This window comes from Octopus bimaculoides, chromosome 20 (genome assembly GCF_046866305.1).
Source record: "Octopus bimaculoides isolate indiv1 chromosome 20, ASM4686630v1, whole genome shotgun sequence".
Taxonomy (NCBI): Eukaryota; Metazoa; Mollusca; class Cephalopoda; order Octopoda; family Octopodidae; genus Octopus; species Octopus bimaculoides.
The window spans coordinates 15,766,682-15,790,337 of record NC_142947.1 but is presented as its reverse complement, the minus strand read 5'-3'; the positions used below and the strand labels follow the sequence as shown (position 1 = coordinate 15,790,337).

Sequence of the window (23,656 nt, the reverse complement as noted above, 5' to 3'; positions counted from 1 at the left end):
TACCAATTATATGTTCAAACCAGCCAAATCTGGCCTCTCATACCTACCATACAATGTTACTGTAAAAATAAATAATCATATCTTCAAAATCTCAAAGCCACAAGGTAATGCTTGATTCATTCAAAACAGTGTAAATGAATAAATATTATGGTTGACAGAGTAATATGAATGATAAAGGATTAAATATTTTGTTTTCTATTTTCTTAAATATTTTTCAGCTGAACAAATAACTCCATATGACCCCTGGGGCAGACCTGGTGCTGGAGCTCCAAAAGTTAATCCAAAAGGTCAAATTATAACATCATACAAAAATACTACAGTCCAGGTAAATGATATTTGTTGTGACAATAATTAACGAGCTTTTCTAATACAGGTACAAGGCCTGACATTTTGGGGGTAGGAAGCTAGTTAATTATATCAACCCCATTGCTAAGATGTGCAATCACTTCCACCATGCTGCTTCTAACACTACTACAATAGCCTCAGTACCTTGGATCTAGTCGATCTTGTATCATTGTCACACAGAATCATCCAACTCATGCTTCTTTCCTACTCTCATTACTCATATTTTACCCTTTCTCCAGGCCTCTGCATCAGTTACTTTATCTAACCGTTCCTCCACAAAATGTAACTCCTTTGGAATTTTCTTCTGGTTTATTATTTGCTTGAACACTCAACATCTGATAAGAATTGTAGCAGTGTCATCATGACATACTGTTTCAGCTAGGTTGTTGTTAATTAGACTATAATTTTGTGGGTCTCATATTTACTTCTAGATCACATTTTGATTGGAGATCAAACTAATGAAAAATGTAGTGCTGATGTAAATGTTGGAAAAAAAAAATGAAGACTTCTACTTAGGAAATGGAAAAGTTCTAAGCACATGCTCACTCATATTCCTCTCCAATTCCACAGAGTTATGACCTTGAAGATAACCTAAATCGAATAGAGATGCCATCTGAGAAAAGTGGTCAACAAGCAGGCTTTGATGAGAAAATAACTGGAGAAAGAAGTGAAGCTACTACTACTGCTACCACCACCACCACCACCACCACTACTACTAACAATGAAGGGGTTGCAACTAATCCTGGTGATAACAGAAGGAAAATGTCACAGCAGCCTTTACCTGCTGCCATGAGAGATAATTTGTTTATTGGCGTAAGTAATGTATTTTCTTGTATTTATAACTGCCTGGTTGGGGTAGAGAATTTGGTAAGAATGGAGTACTTAGGCTGGTGCAGATGATTAGGCTAGAGAACTCATAGACTAAACAGCTTGATTAAACTGTAGAACTTAGAATGGAGTACTTAGGCTGGTGTACATGGTTAGGCTAGAACTTAAACTAGACAGCTTGGAGTGCTCAATTAGGTTAGAGATTCTTGTTAAACTGAATAACTTAGACTGGAGAACTTGATTAGGCTGAAGAATTTGGCTAGACTGACAAGGTGTAGTCTTAAAGTCCTGCAATTAAATCTTAACAGTGTTGACTTTCAACGTTTTAAAGGTTTTTTGGGATTTTTTTTTTTTTGAGTTTTCTACTTTACCCTTTTAAATCTACCATTGAATGTATATTTTAGTTTATGTATCTCTAAAATATAACTAGAGAAGTTGTGTGTTTATCATTAGCTTATTTGTTCACGCATACAATTTTCCAGCAATGTACATAGCTTGGCATTTATAGTTGAAAAAGAGGTTGATGCATAACGGCTGCTGAACTATATACTGAAAGGTCAAAATATAGTTGATGGAAACTGCACAGAAGTATGTCATTTATATATATATATATATATATATATATATATATATATATATATATATATATATATATATATATATATATATATGTATATATATATATATATATATATATATATATATATATATATATATATATATATATATATATATATATATATATATATATATATATATATATATATGTATATATATATATATATATATGTATGTATATATATATATATATATATATATATATATATATATATATATATATATATATATATATATATATATGAACAAGAACAACATGCCAAGGAGAACTCAGTATATCTTTCTTTACACCAAGCACCTGAAGTGACATCCTGCACTGATTGATGCAACACAACTAGATGCACAATATCCTACCCCTAAGGGACAGCTGCAGAATGGGTTGAAATGATCATTGTGCTGAATAAAGATTTGTACTAAATCCATCTTCTGTTTCCCTCATCAATGATTATATATATATATATATATATATATATATGTGTGTGTGTGTGTGTGTGTGTGTGTGTGTATATCCAGCCATGTAGTCCAAGAAATTTCCCCTTCTAATGGAACTGCTGTTGTTAACTTGTTGATCTCACTCTGACAACACCATGTAACCAATAGCAGCCCATTTCCTGGCAGCTTATTTATTGTACAGTAACATGGTTTTGTGTGCTTTTAACGGTTTTCTAGTGATTTTACGGTTCCAATATTTGTGGTGGACAGATATAAAGTCGAGTACAGTGACCTGACTTGATTTTTATTTTTCAAACCCAACATATAAATGAGCACGACTTAAATCAAAACGACTTAAGCCAAGGTATACCTGTATATATAAATAAATAAATAAATAAATATATATATATATATTTATTCATTTATTTATATATATTTCATATTAATTCCATGGCTTCATTTTGAAATCCATTTTTATCATTTAATACAGCAAAAAGATGGTCAAAATTATGAAGATAGCCAAAGAAGAGAGCAACTGAATTCTCTGGAAGAATTAGGTGAATAAAACATATTTTCTTGAAGATATTTATTCCTACAGTCTGTGTGTCTGTATCAATTAGGTGTGGGAGTTTGGCTGTGTGGTAACTTCATTATGCTAAGATACTAGTTATCTTAGTGGAAGATGTTTCAAACCTATGTAACTGCTTCGCTAACTTTCTCATCTATTTGACTCTACCTTTTCGTCTGTCTTTACGTTCTGAGTTCAAATTCCGCCGAGGTTGACTTTGCCTTTTATCCTTCCGGGGTCAATAAACTAAGCACCAGTTGCATACTGGGGTCGATCTAATCAACTGGTCCTCTCCCCCAAAATTTCAGGCCTTATGTAGAAGACATTATTATTGATCAATTTTCATTTATTATTTAATTCACTTTGTTCATTATTCTATATTATTATTATTCTATACAGATCAGAAAAAAGAAGAGAAAAGCCCCAGAATACTCCATGAAGCAGGAAAACACCAACAAGCAGAATCCAGCAGGATAGAATCTCCACCTGAGAGCTCAAGAATACATAAGTATAGTATATTATGTTAAGGCACATGGCTTAATGGTTAGGATACTCAGCTCATGATCACAAGGTTGTGAGTTTAATTCCTGGTGACACATTGTGTTCTTCAGCAAGACACTTTATTTTACGTTGCAACAGTCCACTCAGCTGGCAAAAATGTGCAGTACCTGTATTTCAAAGGACCAGTCTTGTCACGTTCTGTGTCATGCTGAATCTTCGTGAGAACTGTGTTAACCCTTTAACATTTAAACCGGCCATACCTAGCCAAAATATTCTACTTGCTGTATGTTCAAATATTCTTTTATTCTTTTATATGTTTCAGTCATTTGACTGTGGCCATGCTGGAGCACTGCCATTAGCTGAACATGTTGACCTCAGGACTTATTTTCTGTAAGCCTAGTACTTATTCTATCAGTCTCTGTTGCTGAACCGCTAAGTTATGAGGACGTAAACACACCAGCACCAGTTGTCAAGTGATGGTGGGGAAGTGGGAGACACAAACATATACATACATACATACACACACACACATATATACACACACACACACACACATATATACACACACACACACACACATATATACACACACACACAAAACAGGCTTCTTTCAATTTCCATCTACCGAATCCACTCACATATATATGTCTGTATGTATATGTGTGTGTGAGTGCTTATGTGTGTATCACTGGTTTCTACACATTTTATATCTATTAAATTCACTCACAAGGTATCATTGGTTGGTCTGAGACTATAGCTGAAGACACTTTCCCAGGATGCTGTGCAGTGGGACTGAAACCAAAGCCATATGGTTGCGAAACAAGTTTCTTAACCACACAGCCATGCTCATGCCTTGTCTGGTTTCATAAACAAACGAAAAAGAAATATTTTAATTCAAGATTTATTTCCATTTATCTTCTTGCAGGTCTCATCTGCGAGGGGCCCTTACCATTCACACGGATCCAATCACTCAGCAACAGCTTGAAGAGAAAAAACGCAAAAATCAAGAGCTAATGGTAATTTGTCTATTACTGAATAGTTTACGTAGCATGTTGTATATATACAGGTTTTGTGTGTGTTACTAGGTGTATTTGTATGTGTTTGTGTGTATGTGTTGATACTAGTATATACTCATACTGTAGAAGTATTAGTAGTGTTGCTCAGGGCTGTTTTAGTAGTACAGTAGTAGCTAGGTTTTCGAACAACTCTTATCACAAATAAGTCGTGCTTTATCTCCTGTCTTTCTCATATTCATTTAATACAGTAGTACTTCAGTTTACAAACGCCCCCGACCATGAATAAATCGTACTTTATATATATATATATATATATATATATATATATATATATATATATATATATATATATATATATATATATATATCAAGCACGATTTGTTCGTGATCAGAGATGTTTGAAAACCGAGGTACTACTGTATTATACTGTGTAAAAAATTTTTTTTTCTCTTTGGTCAGTAAGTATTATTTCTTATTTTCTATCTAGAAATCAAAGGAAATGACTACTGTTCCTTTCAAACTTTGCTTTTGAAACTGACCTGTCTTCCATTACATTTAAGACAGATTCAGCACTGAGTTGCTGAAGCAGAAATATCATTGCAGCTAATATTCTGCTCAATATCACAAATTTGCTTGTCAGTTGCTTGACCATAACTACTTGAGCATGTCCCTTAGTGGCTGAAAATATATGCATCTTTGATGATGAGCAGTAGTGGGGGGGAACATAATAGCTTTGTGTAGAGATGGATTCTTGGGGTTTGAATAAATGTAAGAAAGCCAAAGTTTGAAGGAAATATTAGTAATTTTTTATATTTTCTAGTGTTAAGCAAATAGGAAATAACAGTTGCTACCCAAGGACAAAAATAATGTTACACAGTGTGATAGGCCTGAAGCAATCAATGCATTGAGTTCTACTGTGTATATTTATTAATAGCAAGCGACAGCAAAGATTGGAATTGGGCTCCTAGACCTGTAATGTATGTCAATGCCTTATAATGACACTAGTGTGGCTGATGTATGAAGATAGAGACAATGGTGATTGTATTTTGTCTTTGTTGGTTTGGTCTTGAGGAAAGGGGTTGTGTTCTCTGAGAAAGGTGGGTGTCAATACGGCCTGTGTTATTGAACAACTGCATGTTCACAGCTACAGGAAAAAGTTAGGGAAGGAGGGAATTTCTGAGGGAGGATGTAATGTTCTGGGGAAGAAGGATTGGAATGGTTGTTGGTGTGAAGCCTAAAGAAGTACACATTTCTCAGAACATCCAAACAGCCATGCCTAGCATGTTACATTCTGATCTGTAACAGTGCTGTTGATGCAACACACAGACGTTCTAGATTGCATTCAAACACAAAAATTAAGAAAAAAAAAAAACCCACACAACTGACGAGCATGGATTCACACTCCAGCTTTTGGTCCACGAGTGAGCAGACTTTCCACTCTACCTTTTCTACTGATAACAACAGTGACTTCTGCAACACAGAGCAGGCTGGTCACATGTCACCTCTACTCAGGCACTTCTGGCTCATTCACCTCTCTTCCTCTTGTCCTGGTTCCTCGTGTGGTGAACTCAAGTCCCACCGAGGTCAACTTCGCCTTTCATCCTTTCAGGCTTGATAATATAAAGTATCAGTCAAATGCTGGAGTAGATAAAATAAAGTTCCAGTCAAATAACAGGTTCCATGTTATCGATTTACTCGTAACCTAAAAATTACTGGCCTTGTGCCAAAATTAGATTTATAATTGGAAAAACATACATCGTGAATTAGTGTATTTGTAGCTGAAAAGTGTATGGGGTTGGTAGAATGGTGAACAAAATACCGGGTAGTATTTACTTACATCTCTATGTTTTAAGGTTGATAAAGTAAAAACCAGTATGGAACTATGTCTGTGTAACTGATTATACCCATTCTCAAAATCTGTGGACTTTTTCTGGTGTAACTTAGTGGTTCGGCAAAAGAAACCGATAGAATAAGTACGAGGCATCCAAAGAATATATCCTGGGGTCGATTTCCTCGACTAAAGGTGGTGCTCCAGCACGGCCGCAGTCAAATGACTGAAACAAGTAAAAGAGTAAAAGAGAATTATACAAAAACGAGTTATCTCCCTTGACGAATATTATCTCCAGAGAAGTTATTTCCCCTGGCGAAGGGAGTCTTTCTCCTCCATTGAAAGTGTTCGTTATCATACGAAATTTACCATAACTGGAGTCGGTGTAATTGACTTGCCCCTCTCCTCAAAACTACTGGCTATATGCTAACATCAGAAAGAACTATTATTCTTGTTGTTGTTCTTATTGGTTTTAAATTTTGGCACAAAGCCAGCAAGTTAAAGGGAAGAGCACATATCCATTAAGTCGACATCCCACCCTCCCCGTGTTCAACTAGTACTTATTTTATCGACCCCGAAAGGATGACAGACGAAATCGACCTTGGCGAAATTTGAATTCAGAATGTAAAGACGGACGAAATGCCGCTAAGCATTTTGACCGGCGTGCTAACGAATCTGTCAGCTCGCTTTGTTGTTCTGGTTAATATATAGTTTAACAGCCAATCACCAAAAAAAAAAAAAAAAAAAAAAAAAAAAAAAAACATTCTAATAAGTGTGAAAAAATGTGTAGAAAACGAAAACGAACGGGGTGGGGTGGGGATGTGGAGAGGACTTTCGGAAAATTCTCACGAGCTGATTTTTCCCACATAATGTCCAGGAAAATGGATATATATTTATGAAGTGTTATAGAAATACCTTACAAATGGCATAGATTACGATTATAAAAAAAAGATTTGTGGGAAAAATCGAGTCGTGTGAATTTTCGAAAATTCTCTCTCCACCTCTTCGGAAAACATTTTCCTTACAATTTTCTTTATAATCGTAATCTATGCCATTTGAAAGACATTTCTATAAAATTTCATCAATATATATCCGTTTCCCAGAAAGATATGAGGGAAATTCGGATCGTGGGATCTTCCGAGTTCTCTCCCCATCTCCACAAATTTTTTTCATATTCGTTTTCTACACATTTTTTCACACTTATTATAGTGTTTTTCTTTTTTGTTGTTGCTTTGGTGACCGGTTGTTAAACTATATATTAACCATTGTTTTTATTTACGTTAGTTTATGATGGGTGTAATATTCTATGTGTACTGAGTTTATGATGGAGGCGCAGTGGCCCAGTGGTTAGGGCAGCGGACTCGCGGTCATAGGATCGCGGTTTCGATTCCCAGACCGGGCGTTGTGAGTGTTTATTGAGCGAAAACACCGAAAGCTCCCCGAGGCTCTGGCAGAGAATCGTGGCGAACCCTGCTGTACTCTTTCACCACAACTTTCTCTCACTCTTATTTCCTGTTTCTGTTGTGCCTGTAATTCAAAGGGTCAGCCTTGTCACACTGTGTCAAGCTGAATATCTCCGAGAACTACGTTAAGGGTACACGTGTCTGTGGAGTGCTCAGCCACTTGCACGTTAATTTCACGAGCAGGCTGTTCCGTTGATCGGATCAACTGGAACCCTCGACGTCGTAAGCGACGGAATGCCAACAACAACTGAGTTTATGAGCTTTTATGAATTTTATTTCCTTGGAAGATTAGTGGAAACAAGTGAGAGTTATTTCCCTTGGCAGGATTTGTTATAACTAGAAATTCCTAGATTTTTTTTTTCATGAACGTATACGTTTTTCTCATAATCTTTTCTGTAAATACAGTTTTACGTAACATGAAAGAGTGGTTAAAAATGCGCTATGCAACTATGAGGTTATGGGTTCAATCTCACTGCGTAACGTCTTGGGCGAGTGTCTTGCCTCTTAAATATATGTTTTTTTCTTCTTAATCATATGAATTCCTGTGTGTCGAACAAATTCGCATAAATTTTCAGAAAATTCCAATTGGTAAAAGTTACGAGAAGTTATATGGGGTGCTTAAACTAGAATTCCGTCAGAGAAATAAGTGAAAGCTACTTAAGAATGAGGCAATAGTGGTAAGGAATAAGTGAGAATTGATTTGAGAAAATTACCTTGAAATCATTCAAATAAATAAATTGGTAGCATTCGCTGCATTTTGATGTCAGTTGGAACTGAAAGCCCAGATTGATGAACAGAAGAAAGCCAAAGAACTACAGTGGAAACAGAAGCAGCTGGAAGATGCTGAGGCTGAACGAAAGATGCTGGAAGAGCAGAAGATATTACAAAAGCTTCATGAAACGGAGATTCAGTTGGAGAAAAAGAAAAAGGTGAGTATATAAATTCTTAACATTAACAGTTTTCCGGGTTCGGTCCCACTGCATGGCACCTTGGGCAAGTGTCTTCTACTATAGCCTCGGGCCGACCAAAGCCTTGTGAGTGGATTTGGTAGACGGAAACTGAAAGAAGCCCGTCATATATATGTATATATATATATATATATATATATATATATATGTATGTATACATGTATATGTATGTGTGTTTGTGTGTCTGTGTTTGTCCCCCCACCATCGCTTGACAACCGATGCTGGTGTGTTTACGTCCCTGTAACTTAGCGGTTCGGCAAAAAGAGACCGATAGAATAAGTACTAGGCTTACAAAAAATAAGTCCTGGGGTCGATTTTCTCAACTAAAGGTGGTGCTCCAGCATGGCCGCAGTCAAATGACTAAAACAAGTAAAAGAGTAAAAGAGTATCTAACACATTTACTTCCCTACACAGTGGGGTAACCCTCCTCAATGTAATTCCTAGAAATAGCAGCTAAATTTTCCTCAAAGTAAATCATTTTTTAAATAATGTGGTCCAAGATACACAATGTTTAAAAAAAAGGTCATAGAACATTTTTTATTATAGATTTGCTCCTTCATGGTTAATCATGGGCTAAAAACAACGATCATAACTTCCTTTCATAATGCTGTGTGACATGGTTTTTGTCCTTGGGTAGTAACTGTTATTTCCTATTTCGTTACCCCTAGAAAGTATGAAAAAGGGCTAATATTTCCTTCAAACTTTGCCAAAGAATCCCTTTCAACACATGGCTACGATGTTCCCCGACTATTCCTGCTCATCATCAGAGATGTACAAAATGTCAGCCACTAAAGAACATGCTCAACTGGTTAAGGCCAAGCAACTAACAAGCAAATTTGTGGTATTGAGTAGAATATTTGCTGTAACGATATTTCTGCTTCAGCTACTCAGCACCGAATCTGTCTGAAATGTAATGGAAAATAGATCAGTTTCAAAGCATTGATGGCCACGCAAAAGAAAAGTTTGAAGAGAAAAGCAGTCATTTTCTTTGATTTCTAAATAGAAACAAATAGGAAATAACACTTACTGACCAGAGACAATAAAAAAGAAAAAAGAAATTGTTACACAGTGTAATCAACAAAGCATCACTGGAGTTAAGCTGCTACATCACTGAAAATATGGCTTTAAGTTCTATTTATACAACAGCTGTTAATTATATTATGCTTCTAGGCATCATACAGTCCTCAGCCTGCTTCACTGGCTGAATTTGTAAATTAGAGAGGTCAAAGCCATTATATTTCAACAGTCATTTTGTGTTGCATCCCTTAGGTCTGGTGAAATGAACTGAATGAAATGTTAACTTGATGAAATTACCCATGATCAATAGGACTGTTGCTTGCTTTGAGTTCCCTTTGCCTTAAACAGAGAAGAGACATAAATAAGTCTCTGCTCGGGATGGAACACTAGTCTCTCGTTGGTTATTCCTCCCACATCGTGAGGTCCCTACTCCAACAGCTTGGTGAACCGATGTAATATAGAATAAAATGTCCTGCCCAGGTTGACAGTGATATACCTGTGAAGCATTTGAATTCACACACTATAATATTATAGACTTATGTCTGATCTGTGGAGGTGTGTGGCTTAGTGGTTAGGGTGTTGGACTCACGATCGTAAGATTGTGGTTTCGATTCCTGGACCAGGCGATGCGTTGTGTTCTTGAGCAAAGCACTTCACTTCATGTTACTTCAGTCCACTCAGCTGGCAAAAATGAGTAACCCTGCAACAGATTGGTGTCCCGTCCAGGTGGGGAATTTATACGCCACCGAAACTGGGAAACCAGCCCTTTTGAGCCTGGCATGACTCAAGAAGGAAACATTCTTCTTATATCTGATCTACTTACTAATTTTGATCAAATAAATATCAATATCCTGGTATTAATTTGAGTAACAATAATCTCTCTGCTACATAAACTGGCTTTGTACCTATGTCAGAAATCTGTTTAATATGATTCAACAAATGAGCCTTTATTTTGTCACTTAAGCTGCTGAAAATAGCAGTCAATTCATCCTCAAATCACATTGTATGAGCTTAGAAAATGGAGGACAGATTGGATAATATTGTTGTAGATACAAGACTATAAGTGAAGAAACGAAGGAGTGGACATTGGTGGAGTGGCCTAATCGTAGATCTGCTTTATGAATTTGCTTTTTCTGTTGTAGGAAGCCCAGGAAATACATTTCCAGCAATTAGCAGCAAACATTGAGCTAGCACGAGAGGCAGCTATTAAAGAGAAAAAACTGAAGAGACTGCAACATCTTGAGAAAAATGGACATGACACAAGGCAGCTGAAGAAGGATTTTGAGAGTTAGTAGTGGAAGTTATACACGTATGCTTGTACACACACACAATCACACACAAAGACACACATGCATAAATACACATGCCTATATATATATATATATATATATATATATATATATATATATATACATGCACATACACACAAACGCATGCACAAATACATACACACACACACACTCTCATATATATTGAATTAAATGCATATATCTATATATCTGTGTGTGTGAGTGCATATATATATATATATATATATATATATATATATATATATATTAGGGTGTTGCACTCACGATTGTGAGATCGTAGGTTCAGTTTCCAGACCGGGCTATGCGTTGTGTTCTTGAGCAAAGCACATCATCTCACCTTGCTCTGCGATCATTTCAACATCTGACATGTGGCACCCAGTTGCACCTGCACAGGTAATGTCGATCTGATGGGGGGGGGGGAGCTTATGTGTAGTAGTAGTAGTAGTAAGGCAGCAAGCTGGCAGAATTTTTAGCATGTTGAGCAAAATGCTTAGCAGCGTTTCGTCTGTCTTTACATTCTGAGTTCAAATGCTGCTGAGGTCAACTTTGCCTTTCATCCTTTCGGGGTTGATAAATAAAGTTCCAGTGAAACACTGGGGTCAGTGTAATTGACTAGTCCCCTTCCTCCAAATTTTCAGGGCCTTATGCCCAGAGCAGAAATAATGATTATTTTTATTATTATTGTTATTATTATTATTAGTTGTATGTTTATTTATTCATTTTGTTTGTTTTATTTTTCTTTAATCTTGACTTATAGGAAACTTTAACACTTCATCATCCCACTCAAATTATGAGATAGATCAGTTCGCATCAGGAACATCAATTTCGGAAGACAAGCACACACCTAAGAAATTACCAAAGTCAACTGCTGAGCAGTTTCCAGAATCACAATTTCAAAAAGTTTCTCTCAACGGTGTTTCTCAAACTGGTAAGAAAAGCATTTGCATGCGTGTGTGCGTGTACATGTGTGTATGTGTATGTGTGCTTCATGTGTGCTGTGTGTTGCTGAAAATCATATTCAGAACAATTATAATTGTTGTTAGACAACTAGAAAGCCAAACCAAATGTCTGGACAAATGCTTTGTGGTATTTGTTCTGATTCTTTTTCGTTCTCTGTTCAAAGTCTGCTCTTTAGTCCACTTTCAGCCCTCCATGGTCAATAAAATAAAGTACCAGTTGAGTATTGAGAATTGATGGTATGATCTAACCAACTTACTCAACAGAGCTGGCTTTGCTCCTAAATTAGGAGCAAAAAATTACTTAGAAAAAATTGTTAGCATGCTGGATGAAGTGCTTAGCGGTATTTTTTCAGTTGTTATGTTCTGAGTTCAAATTCCACCGAGGTTGACTTTGCCTTTCGTCCTTTTGGGGATGATAAATTAAGTACCAGCGAAACACTGGGTCAATGTAATCAACTATTCCCCAGCCACCTAAATTTCAGGCCTTGTGCCTTTTGTAGAAAGGATTATTATTATTATTATTATTATTAAGCAAGGCAGCGAGCTGGCAAAGTCATTAGTAACACTCAAGTACTGGGTTTGATGTAATCGACTAGCCCCCTTCCATCTAAAATTTCAAGCCTTGTGCCTATAGTGGAAAGACATTATTATTATTATTATTATTATTATTATTATTATTAATAATATTATTATTAATATTATTATTATTATTATTATTATTATTATTATTTTTAATCTTTACTTATAGGCAACTTCCCCATTTCATCACAATCAAATTATGATTCAAATGAGTTGCTGTTAGGGACAACTATTTCGGAACATAAGCAGAGCCCCAAGATATTGATGAAAACAGTTTCTGCGCAGCTTCCAGAAACACAATCTCAAAAGGTTTATCTGAACTGTGCTTCTCAAACAGGTAAGGTTTGATATTACTTTACAAAGTCCTTTGAACCTAGTGTTATTGATTTCTTAAGTTGATTTGATAGTTTTAGTAATTTGAAAATATTTTGGCCTCAATTTTCAATTGTGCTTTTGTAGTTTTACTTGCAACTGACGAAAATTCACAGTCCTTGCGGGATTTAGAAATAATAATTTTTCTATTATCCAGAACTTATTTGTTTTCTTTTTTAAGTCTGACACTTATCCTATCAATCTCTTTTTATGAATCGCTCAGTAATGAGTCATAAACAAACCAACACTGGTTGTCAAGCGGTGCTGGTGGGACAAACACTTCTGAATCTCCATATATATATATATGGATGGATGGATACATGCATGCATATATCCATCCATCCATATATATATATATATGGAGATTCAGAAATGTAATATTTCTATTCAAAAATATTCTCTAATGTCAATATTCAACAATATAGATTAAAAAAGTATGGAAGACCCTCCATACAAAAAAAAAAAACTATGTACATACAACGAATTTGGAAAATCTTTTAAATTAACATAAACATTTATTTACGTGAAAAAAAGTTACCAGAGACATGACAAGTGTTGTGCTACATACAACAGCTAAATAAGATGTTTTTGACAAACCTTTTAAATTAACATAAGCATTTATTTACATGAAAACAAAATGACAGCTTCCAAATTCTGTTTCCTGAATGGTTCACTGCACAGGTAGATAGTCAAAGTAAATAGACAAAATCATTTCACTTTTATAAAAAGATTAAAACATATGGAAGACCCTACATACAAAAAACTATGTCCATTTACATCCATTTATGCAGGAATTTTGGGCAAAATGTTATAGTGCATGACCATCCTTGGGACATAAGTAATGTTTGTGTAAAGTTTGATGAAAATCAGTTGAGAATTGTGAAATTGTATGCGTTAGTCATTATGCACACACTGTGATATATATATACACTAGATATCACCAACATCATCATCATCATCATCATTCAACATCCATTGTCCATGCTGGTATGGGTTGGCTGGTTTGACCAGGGCTGGCAAGCTAAGGGGCTGCACTAGACTACAGTCTGATTTGGCATGGTTTCTATGGGTGGGTGCCCTTCTTTAGGTCAACTGTTCTGAGAGTGTAACAAGTGCTTTTACATGCCAATGTGCTTTTACATGTACACATGGACACACACACCCATATGACAGGATTCCACACAGTTTCTGTCTATCAGATTTAGTCACAAGGTATTTGTTGTCTTGGGGCAAAAGTAGAAGACACTTGTTGAAGGTGGCATGCAGTGGGATTGAACCCAAAACCATGTAGTTGCAAAGTGACCTCTTTTTTACCCACACAACCATGCCTGCACTTGCATATATATATATATATATATATATATATATATATATATATATGTATATATATATATATATATATATGTATATATATATATATATATGTATATATATATATATATGTATATATATATATATATATATATATATATATATATGTATATATAATATATATGTATATATATATATATGTATATATAATATATATGTATATATATATATATATATATATATATATATATGTATATATATATATATATATATATATATATATATATATATATATATATATATATATATAAAAATACAAAAATGGGATAAGAGCGCAAAACATCCAGACAGTTACGTGATACAAAAAAAGGGACAACAAAACATCGAGACAGACAATACAAAGAAAACAAGGATGGGTCATTCAGAATTTTCTTTCCTCAGTCGAGTTCCAGATTATCTTTGCAATTTCAGCTGTGTATATATATATATATATATATATATTTATTAATTTAATTTTCTGTGTATGATTAGATGGCATTTATGGAGGAGACAAGAAGAGTTTGTACCACTTGATTAATGGAGAAAGTGGATACCTGTATGATGATGATGATGACGATGATGAGGTGTTTATTGCTACTACTGCTGCTGATGTTGGTGAGACGAAGAAGAAGTTTCCCTCTGAGCTAAAGCTTGATAATCACAATGAGATGATGAGAACAATCAAACCTACAAATAAAAGAAGGCATGGACTCCAAAGTATCACTGGTATGTCATTAGATTCTTTTCTTGTTTTTTTCTTATCTTTATTTCATTTTATGTTATTTCATTTCCATGTTATTTTATTATATATTTATTCTATTTTAATTTTTTAAATTTTTATTTCAGTATATGAGTTGGCAGAATTGTTAGCATGCCTGACAAAATGCTTAGCAGCATTTCTTCTGGTTTTTTTGTTTTGTGTTTCAAATACAGCCAAAGTTGACTTAGCCTTTCATTTTTTCAAGGTCCATAAAATAAGTACCAGTTGAACACTTGGGAGTCAATGTTATTGTTTTACATCTTTCTTTAAAAAGTTGCCAACCTTGTACCAAAATTTGAAACCATTATATTACATTATATTATATTATATTATATTATATTATATCATAATATATTTTAAATCACATTTTAATTTAGGCTCAAAACCAACTAAATCTTCAAATCAGCTACCCCTTCTTCAAAGAAAGTCAAAGAAAAATATCACAAGCAGAAAGCTTCAAACTCCAACTTGGGAAACAGATGGTTCCAATGATCAGCTTGTAGATTACAACACTTCAAACATTCTTAGACAGTCTTGCAGCGAATCACACGACCCAGTTACAATTAAGGCTGGTGACGAATTTAATGGACCACCGTCTCCTCGTGTGTCAAGACTAAGAAACAAACGAACACAGCCACCACCATCAAGAACAACCAAAACAGAAACAACAACAACAACAACAACAACAAAACCAACAGCAAGAACTAAATCAACAACATCACCGCTGAAAAGTGTTTTTCAGAAAAAGGCACCAGTAAGATTTTCACGACACCATAGTTCCCCTCCTATGCCAACGTCTAACAGGAAATTGCAAACTAACAAACAAAATACCAAAACGAGTAAGATTTTGGCACTAAATTTTCTAACTATTTTTACACTTTGCTACTTTTTTTAATTTAAAAAATTTTTTTTTTTTTTTTTACATTTCTTGCAGTTTTTATCCTAAATTGTTTATGTCTTTATCTTAAATTGTGCAAAGCTATCTTTGGTTATTTAATTTGTTTGTTTACTTTTTGTTTATTTAAAAAAAATATTTTGTGATAGAAGGGATTTTTTTTTTCTTTTTGTTTTTATTGGAAAAATTTTTTTTCTTACATGTGGGAAATTTGACTGGTGACTGTTAGTGCTGCCACCTACAGTTGCTTTTGGAGTAAAAGAGATAGATAGATAGATAGATAGATAGATAGATAGATAGATAGATAAAGAGAGAGAGAGAGAGAGAGAGAGAATTTACTAAGAAATAAAAAAGAGGGTGACCTTTCCCTTTAAGGGGAGAGAACTGCTTCAGGGTTTATAATAATAATAATAATAATAAAAATAATAATAATTGTTATTATTTATTATTATTATTACGCGAGATCTCTTTCTTTTGCAAATATATTCAGTTGGCAATTTGAAACAACTGCAGAATTCTTTAATTCCTTCTGACATCTTCAGTTCTTACATCCGTTTTGCTGTTGCTATGTCAGCTTGGGGTTGGATTGGTTTGCATGTTTACACGTCTACATTCTCTCTTTGCGACCCCACCCTGTCAGTAGATAAATAGATAAATAAATAAATAAACAAATAAAAATAAATGAATAAACAAACGACTGAACAGATTCCGTATATGATTGGTTGCAAAATAGGACAGTTTTTCTTTCCCATAAAGTAGCTTTAACAACATCTTGTACAAAAGAAAATGTACAATTGGTACCGAAGTTTAGTATTCTAATGCATTCTGTTCTGTTTTTTTAAAGTGTCAACTATTTCATAAGAGCATCATCATCATCATAATCATCATCATCAGCAGCAGCATCAGCATCATCATCAATAACATCTGTTATTGTCATCATGACTGTTGTTGTCATCATGGCTGGTATTGTCATCATCTACACTCTCCTCATCCTGTTCATCATTACTATTGCTTTCATTAGCATCATTTTAACGAAGATCAGAGGATTGTGCTAACATAGGCCAAAGCGGACTCTGCAAGTACATAATCATGTTTCCATGGAAATTTGATCCTGCATTATGTAATGCAGAGGTCCAACAATATCCAAGGGGTCACTTTGACTTGCTTCTCATTCTAGTGCTGTCTAGGTAACTTACCTCTGCTTTGTGTGACATTTGACCTCCAGTCAAAACATTTCTTCAACAACATCTTATGATGTGTATCTCAAGCATGTCAACTTGGCTAAATCCATCCATTCATAGATCTTACTTGCGCTAGGTTTTAAATTTGGTTATTGATAGCAAACAAAACACTTGGCAATCATACACTGCTCCTGCTGCACGCAACACTGAGTTGCACCAACCTGTTGGTATCTAACAACAACAAAGTAGAACAGACTAGAGAAAGTTAAGCACCTTTGGATGATCATGGGTACAGCACAGTTCAGGTGACAGGATACAAGCTAGCAAGTTTTCCATAGCTAACAAGACAAAGCTTTTGGTTAAGTCAGAGGTAGAGGTTTCCCTTGTTGGTTGGTTGGTTGAACCAATCAATAGATTCATCCTAATAGGTTGTAAGCAATGAGTTAAATGTTGCATTTCTTACCTAAGACCAGAACCTCTCTCTCTCTCTCTCTCTCTTACTTTACATAAAGACTGGCAGAGGGCTGAGTTAATAGGCTATAGGACTGAGTTAATAGATTATAAAGTTATATTAAAAGGTTACAGTATGTCACATTGTGACATACTGTAACCTTTTAATATAACTTTATAATCTATTAACTCAGTCCTATAGCCTATTAACTCAGCCCTCTGCCAGTCTTTATGTAAAGTAAGAGAGAGAGAGAGAGAGAGAGGTTCTGGTCTTAGGTAAGAAATGCAACATTTAACTCATTGCTGGATTTAGATTGGGTGAAGTCGTTAAAGGCACTTTGTTAAAAAAATGACATCAGGAAGTTTCTTAAAAATTGAATATGTATCATAATGTATGTGTTATACTGAGTTCTGTTTCAGATTTTTGATAAACAAAGTATTTATTCTTTTCATAGACAAAAATAAAAGGATGTCATTACTGCGAATGACAAAATATTGTGAGAGTTTGAAGATTGTTGTTCTTGGATTGGTGTGAATGTAGCAGCAGGCAAAATGTTAGCTGGTCCTTGTGTTGCTGTTGCTGTTTGTCCATTGTGGTTAGCTGCTGGTTGTGCTACTGCCTTCTGATGTCTTTTGTTTGCCATCTGATCATTTGCCTTTGTGTTGATCCAGCACATGGGTCAGCTGCTATTCACCGTTTTGTTTACTGCTATCTTTTGTGACCAGTTTGATGTCTACTGTCTACCATTTACTGTTAGTTGGGGTTAGCTGTGCTGAATATAAAGTGGTGGTTTTTGGCCAAGAACACCAAAAATTAAATTCTTGTTGGAGCCATTATCACGCAAAGTCTTGATTGGTCAGATTTTTTTTCATGACATTGGTAATATCTTAGTAAATTGCAACATTGGATATAATGATCTGGTTGCCAAATATTCCTACTACATATCTATTCATTCTTAATAAGTTCTGGCAGATTTGAGCATGAATATCTGAAGGTTTCTGAAGATTGAAAGACTCTAATCTGTAGTGGGTTTAGTTTATTTATTTATTTAGTTATTGCCTAAATCCAGCTCTTGTTGAACCCTACCAACTTCTTTCTTAAGATCTAAGTAGAAAACAACTTGGGTCTTATATATAAACCTACATGGTGGACATAAAAATATGGCGAATTTGACTATTTCTCCATACACAGAAAAAAAACAAAAGTAAGTAGCTTGCTTACCAACCACATGGTTCCGAGTTCAGTCCCACTGCGTGGCACCTTGGGCAAGTGTCTTCTACTATAGCCTCGGGCCGACCAAAGCCTTGTGGGTGGATTTGGTGGACGGAAACTGAAAGAAGCCCATCGTATATATGTATATATATATATATGTGTGTGTGTGTGTGTGTGTGTTTGTGTGTGTGTGTGTGTGTATGTTTGTGTGTCTGCGTTTGTCCTCCCAACATTGCTTGACAACCGATGCTGGTGTGTTTATGTCCCTGTAACTTAGCGGTTCTGCAAAAGAGAACGATAGAATAATTATTAGGCTTACAAAGAATAAGTCCTGGGGTCGATTTGCTCGACTAAAGGTGGTGCTCCAGCATGGCTGTAGTCAAATGACTGAAACAAGTAAAAGAGTTGAAGAGTAACCCCTCAATTGATTTTCAAACATTATTGAAGTCTCATCAGGGGTGTCTACATCCTCTGACCAATCCCAGAAATATAACTAACCAATCCATTTATACACAACAAATCTGGTAGCTTTAGAGAAGCGGGGCCACTAATTTGCATACCATATATGTTTAACACTTTTATTTAATATCAGTGGCCTGTAAGTGAGGCTCTCAGTCCACACAGTATCAAGGTATGATAACAAGACCCCCTTTGGTTGTGAATGACCATGGGGTTGCACCTAGAAAGTTCCTCTCCGAAGCACAAGTCCAGGCAAGGTTGTTTAATGGAAGACCAGCAGTCACCCATACATGCCAGGCTTCTATCTCCATGCCACTGATGTTATTCAAGGAAAAGGCAAAGGCTGATACAGCTTGGCACCAGTGACATCACAATTCATTTCTGTAACTGAGTGAACTGGAGCAATGTGAAATGAAGTGTCTTGCTCAAGAACACAATGCACAGCTTATGATATATGTAACCTGTATAGTAGATATATAAATATGGCATGAATTAGCATTATTGTTCTAATAATTAGCATGAATGTACTAATGAATTAACATGATTGTATTAATATTCTAATTATTTTCTGATATGCCTGATCACCTTCTATATTTTCTGCAAACTCAATTCATCCTCAGATTCAAACGTTGAAGTCAATAAATACAATTACGATGATTATAAACGGGTACCACAACAGCCACAACCATTACTTAAAGCAAAAAAATATTCAGATAACTCCCCATTGCAGGGTCCAGTGAAAGAAGGAGATTTTATACCTTTCACTCGTACATCAGAAGTATTGGACCCAGCCGGTGCTCTTAGTCCATTGCCCATATCTCGTGAGCAATCAGCTGTATTGCGTGGTCGAGACAGGTACCGCAAAGGGAATGATCCAGCAAACTGCGGGAGCCCTGCTCCACATTTCACTGATAACTCCAGTGATCTTCTTGAAAGATCTTCAAACATGCAGGTAGGTAGGACGCTCATTACTTTTCAGATGTGTGCGTGTGTGTGTGTGCATGCGCACGCATGTGTATGTGTATGCACGCATGTATGTGTGTATGTGAAGTGAAGGGTTTTGCTGAAGAATACAATGTACCATCAATCTGGGAATCAAAACCATGAGCTTCAATCATGAGAGCAACAACCTCACTACTATGTCATATGACTTCACAGTCATACACATGTTATGTGTGTGTGTATGTGTGTGAGTAAGGTTGATCTTGAGACAATGAGCCTTATGAAAGAGATGACTAAAGACCGAAATATCTGGCACTTTGCTGTACTCAAGAAGACCTGTCCACCACAGCAGAATTGATATCGGTGCTGGTGCTACATAAAAGGCACCCAGTACACTCTGTGGAGTGGTTGGTCAAGCCGTCCAACCCATGCCAGCATGGAAAACAGACATTAAATGACAATGTTGATTATGATGATGTGTGTGTGTGTATATTATCATCTAAATATATATATATATATATATATCTACCAACATCATATATTGCCTCTCCTGCTCTCTCTGCCAATCCCTGTACATCGGACAAACGGGGCGGCGCCTGGCCGACCGATTCGCGGAACACCTCCGAGATATCAACGTCGGCAATGACACCCCGGTGTCACGCCACTTCCGTTCTGCCGGCCACTCCTTGCGGCAACACCTGTCTGTGTTTGGATTGTCCATGCACAGGGGCCATCCGGACTCCCGTTTGCGCCGTGAACAGGGATTAATCTTCTATCTTCGCTCCTTTGCGCCACATGGGCTCAACTCCCCTCCACTCTTCATCTAACCCCCTCCTCCTGTCTCTCTCCCCCACCCTCCCTCCTACCACCCATCTCTCCCCTCCCCCACCTCCTGCTCCGACTCCTACTTCTTTGTAAGTCTCTTCACCTCTCTTCATACTTCTCTCCACTCCCACTTCTCTTCACCCCTACTCTTTCTCTCCTCTCTCTTACTCTCTCTCACTCTCTTCTCCCGTACTCCCCCCTCTCTCACTCTTACTCTCTACACTCTTACTCTCCTACTCTCTACACTCTTACTCTCTTACCCTTACTCTCTCACTCTCTTCCCCTCTCTCTCACTCTCTCTTCCTTTCTTCTTCCCCCCCATACCCCTCTTCCCTCTCTCTCACTCTCTTTCTCTTCCTCTCTTTCTCTTCCTCTCTTTCTCTTCCTCTCTTTCTCTTCCTCTCTTTCTCTTCCTCTCTTTCTCTTCCTCTCTTTCTCTTCCTCTCTTTCTCTTCCTCTCTTTCTCTTCCTCTCTTTCTCCCCCCATACCCACCTTCCCCTCTTTCTCCCCCCATACCCACCTTCCCCCTCTCTCAATCCCCCTTCCCTCTCTTATACCCACCCTCTCTCCTCTCTTCCTCTCCCCTCCCATACCCATCTTCCCCCTCTCTTACATCCACCTTCCCCTTCTCCCTCCTCCTCAACACCCCCTCATAAGCTCATCCCACCACACCCCAACACACTCCTACTCTACCTTCCCACTCCACCCCATCCAATTCCTTACACCCACCACCCACCCCTACCCACATACCCCACCCTACCCACATACCCCACCCTACCCACATACCCCTACCTCTACCCCACACTCCACCCATGCCTTCCCCACCTCCCAACACCCTCACATCACACCACACCAATACCCTCGCATCACACCACGCACACCACACCAATACCCTCGCATCACACCACGCACACACTACAACTGACCAACTACTTTCTCCCTTTCTCCCTTTCTCCCTTCCCCCATTTTCACACTACATACGTCAAGATCACCAGCAGTCTACCTCCCACACACAGCCCCTCGTTCCCGATCACCGTTTGTTATCTCCCCCTTTCTTAGCTCTCCTGAAATAAGAATTTCTAACTTCCGGTCAGTCATTGTTATGATCGGCCATTATTATGATTGACCGTTGACTGAACACTATTCAATTTTTTTTCTCCGTGTTTTTCTCCTTGTCTCCGTATTCTTTCTGTTGAAGAGCGTAGCTCGAAACGTCAAAGACTTTCCGTATTCCCGAGCGTCATACTAATATATACTTTTGTTATTTACACCACCTGTCCTCGTCTGTTGTTATTTTTTGTATATTCTCCTATATATATATATATATATATATATATATACACACATATATAGTTTTAGGGAAAATAACCAAGTTTCAAGAACTCATCGATGAAAATCCACTATCACATAAAGAAAAATTAATAATTAAAAGCACAATAAATGAGTATAATATAAAGTAAAGTAAATATCATATACATATTTACATACATACACACACATATCTATATGTATGTATGTGTGTGTGTATGTATGCATGTGTGCATGTATGTATGTATGTATGTATGTATAAATGACAGGGTTGATTTATATTGTGTGGGACTTAGAAATGCTTTCAAAATAAATGAACACCAATGACAAAACAGAACCAGATTCATTCCTTTGATCTCTGGTGGTGTCAGTGGTAGGATTATAGGGGTCTGTTCTGTATTTTTAATGGAACTAATTACTGGAAAATGCATATTACTAACACAAGCATTCTTTTTCTCCTCCTCCTCCTCCATTGTCACCATTTTTTTCTTCTTCTCCTCCTCCCCCTCCCTTCTCATCCCTACTATTGCTACCACAACCACCAACAACAACAACACCACCACCACCACCACCACCAACACCCACCACTACCACCATCCACCACTACCACCACCACCACCACCCACCACTACCACCATCCACCACTACCACCATCCACCACCACCACCACTACTACTACTACTACTGCCGCCACCACCACCACTACTACTACTACTACTGCCACCACCACCACCACTACTACTACTACTACTGCCACCACCACCACCACCACTACTACTACTACTGCCACCACCACTACTACTACTACTACTACTACTACCACCACCACCACCACCATCCACCACTACTACTACTGCCCACCACCACCACCACTACTACTACTGCCACCACCACCACCACTACTACTACCACCACCACCACCACCACCACTACTACTACTACTACTACTACTACTACTACTACTACTACTACTACCACCACCACCACCACCACCCATCACTCGGCTATTAAGAACACAAGGAACTTCTATTTCACAGTGCATTTAATTTGAAACAGTGTATCGTTTCTAAACAATAACAAACATGTGTGTTTATCATCCTTTTTTTTAAAATTTTTTATTTTTTGGTTCAGTTGTTGTCTTCTTTTTCTTGCAAAGGTGGGGAGCATCATTTATATTTGGATGTGGGGTTTCTTTTACTGGAGTTTGTTTTCTTTGGAACGGGGTTGCCTTTTGTGAGCAGGTTGTTTTTGTTTTATTTTTCACTTTTTTTCTTGTGTTAGTTGTTATATGGTAGTGGAGGTGGGGGAGGGGGGCAGTTGTTTCAGGGGGTTGTTATTGTTGTTTAGTCTTGGGTTAGCTGTAATTAAGTGGATCTGTGATCAAAGACATTCCAGCCATGGCTGTCTCATAAATTTTCCTTCGTGCACAAAAACCAGGGCAAGAGCAATGTGGCCTAGTAGATAGGGT

At 36.8% G+C, this 23,656-nt stretch overlaps 1 protein-coding gene across 4 annotated transcripts in view; it reads left to right on the top strand.

Moving 5' to 3' along the window:
• Window positions 1–23,656, top strand: part of LOC106881276 (uncharacterized) — a 52,163-nt gene that overhangs the window by 17,489 nt on the left and 11,018 nt on the right. For all 4 annotated transcript variants that reach the window (XM_089338071.1, XM_014931604.3, XM_014931603.3 and 1 more), the window contains 12 exons: window positions 219–325; window positions 916–1,158; window positions 2,714–2,780; window positions 3,191–3,299; window positions 4,218–4,308; window positions 8,367–8,528; window positions 10,727–10,871; window positions 11,652–11,822; window positions 12,602–12,769; window positions 14,647–14,880; window positions 15,292–15,753; window positions 19,733–20,064. In XM_089338071.1, coding sequence (XP_089194197.1) covers window positions 219–325; window positions 916–1,158; window positions 2,714–2,780; window positions 3,191–3,299; window positions 4,218–4,308; window positions 8,367–8,528; window positions 10,727–10,871; window positions 11,652–11,822; window positions 12,602–12,769; window positions 14,647–14,880; window positions 15,292–15,753; window positions 19,733–20,064 — 2,291 coding nt within the window. The remainder of the gene's footprint in view (window positions 1–218; window positions 326–915; window positions 1,159–2,713; window positions 2,781–3,190; window positions 3,300–4,217; window positions 4,309–8,366; window positions 8,529–10,726; window positions 10,872–11,651; window positions 11,823–12,601; window positions 12,770–14,646; window positions 14,881–15,291; window positions 15,754–19,732; window positions 20,065–23,656) is intronic.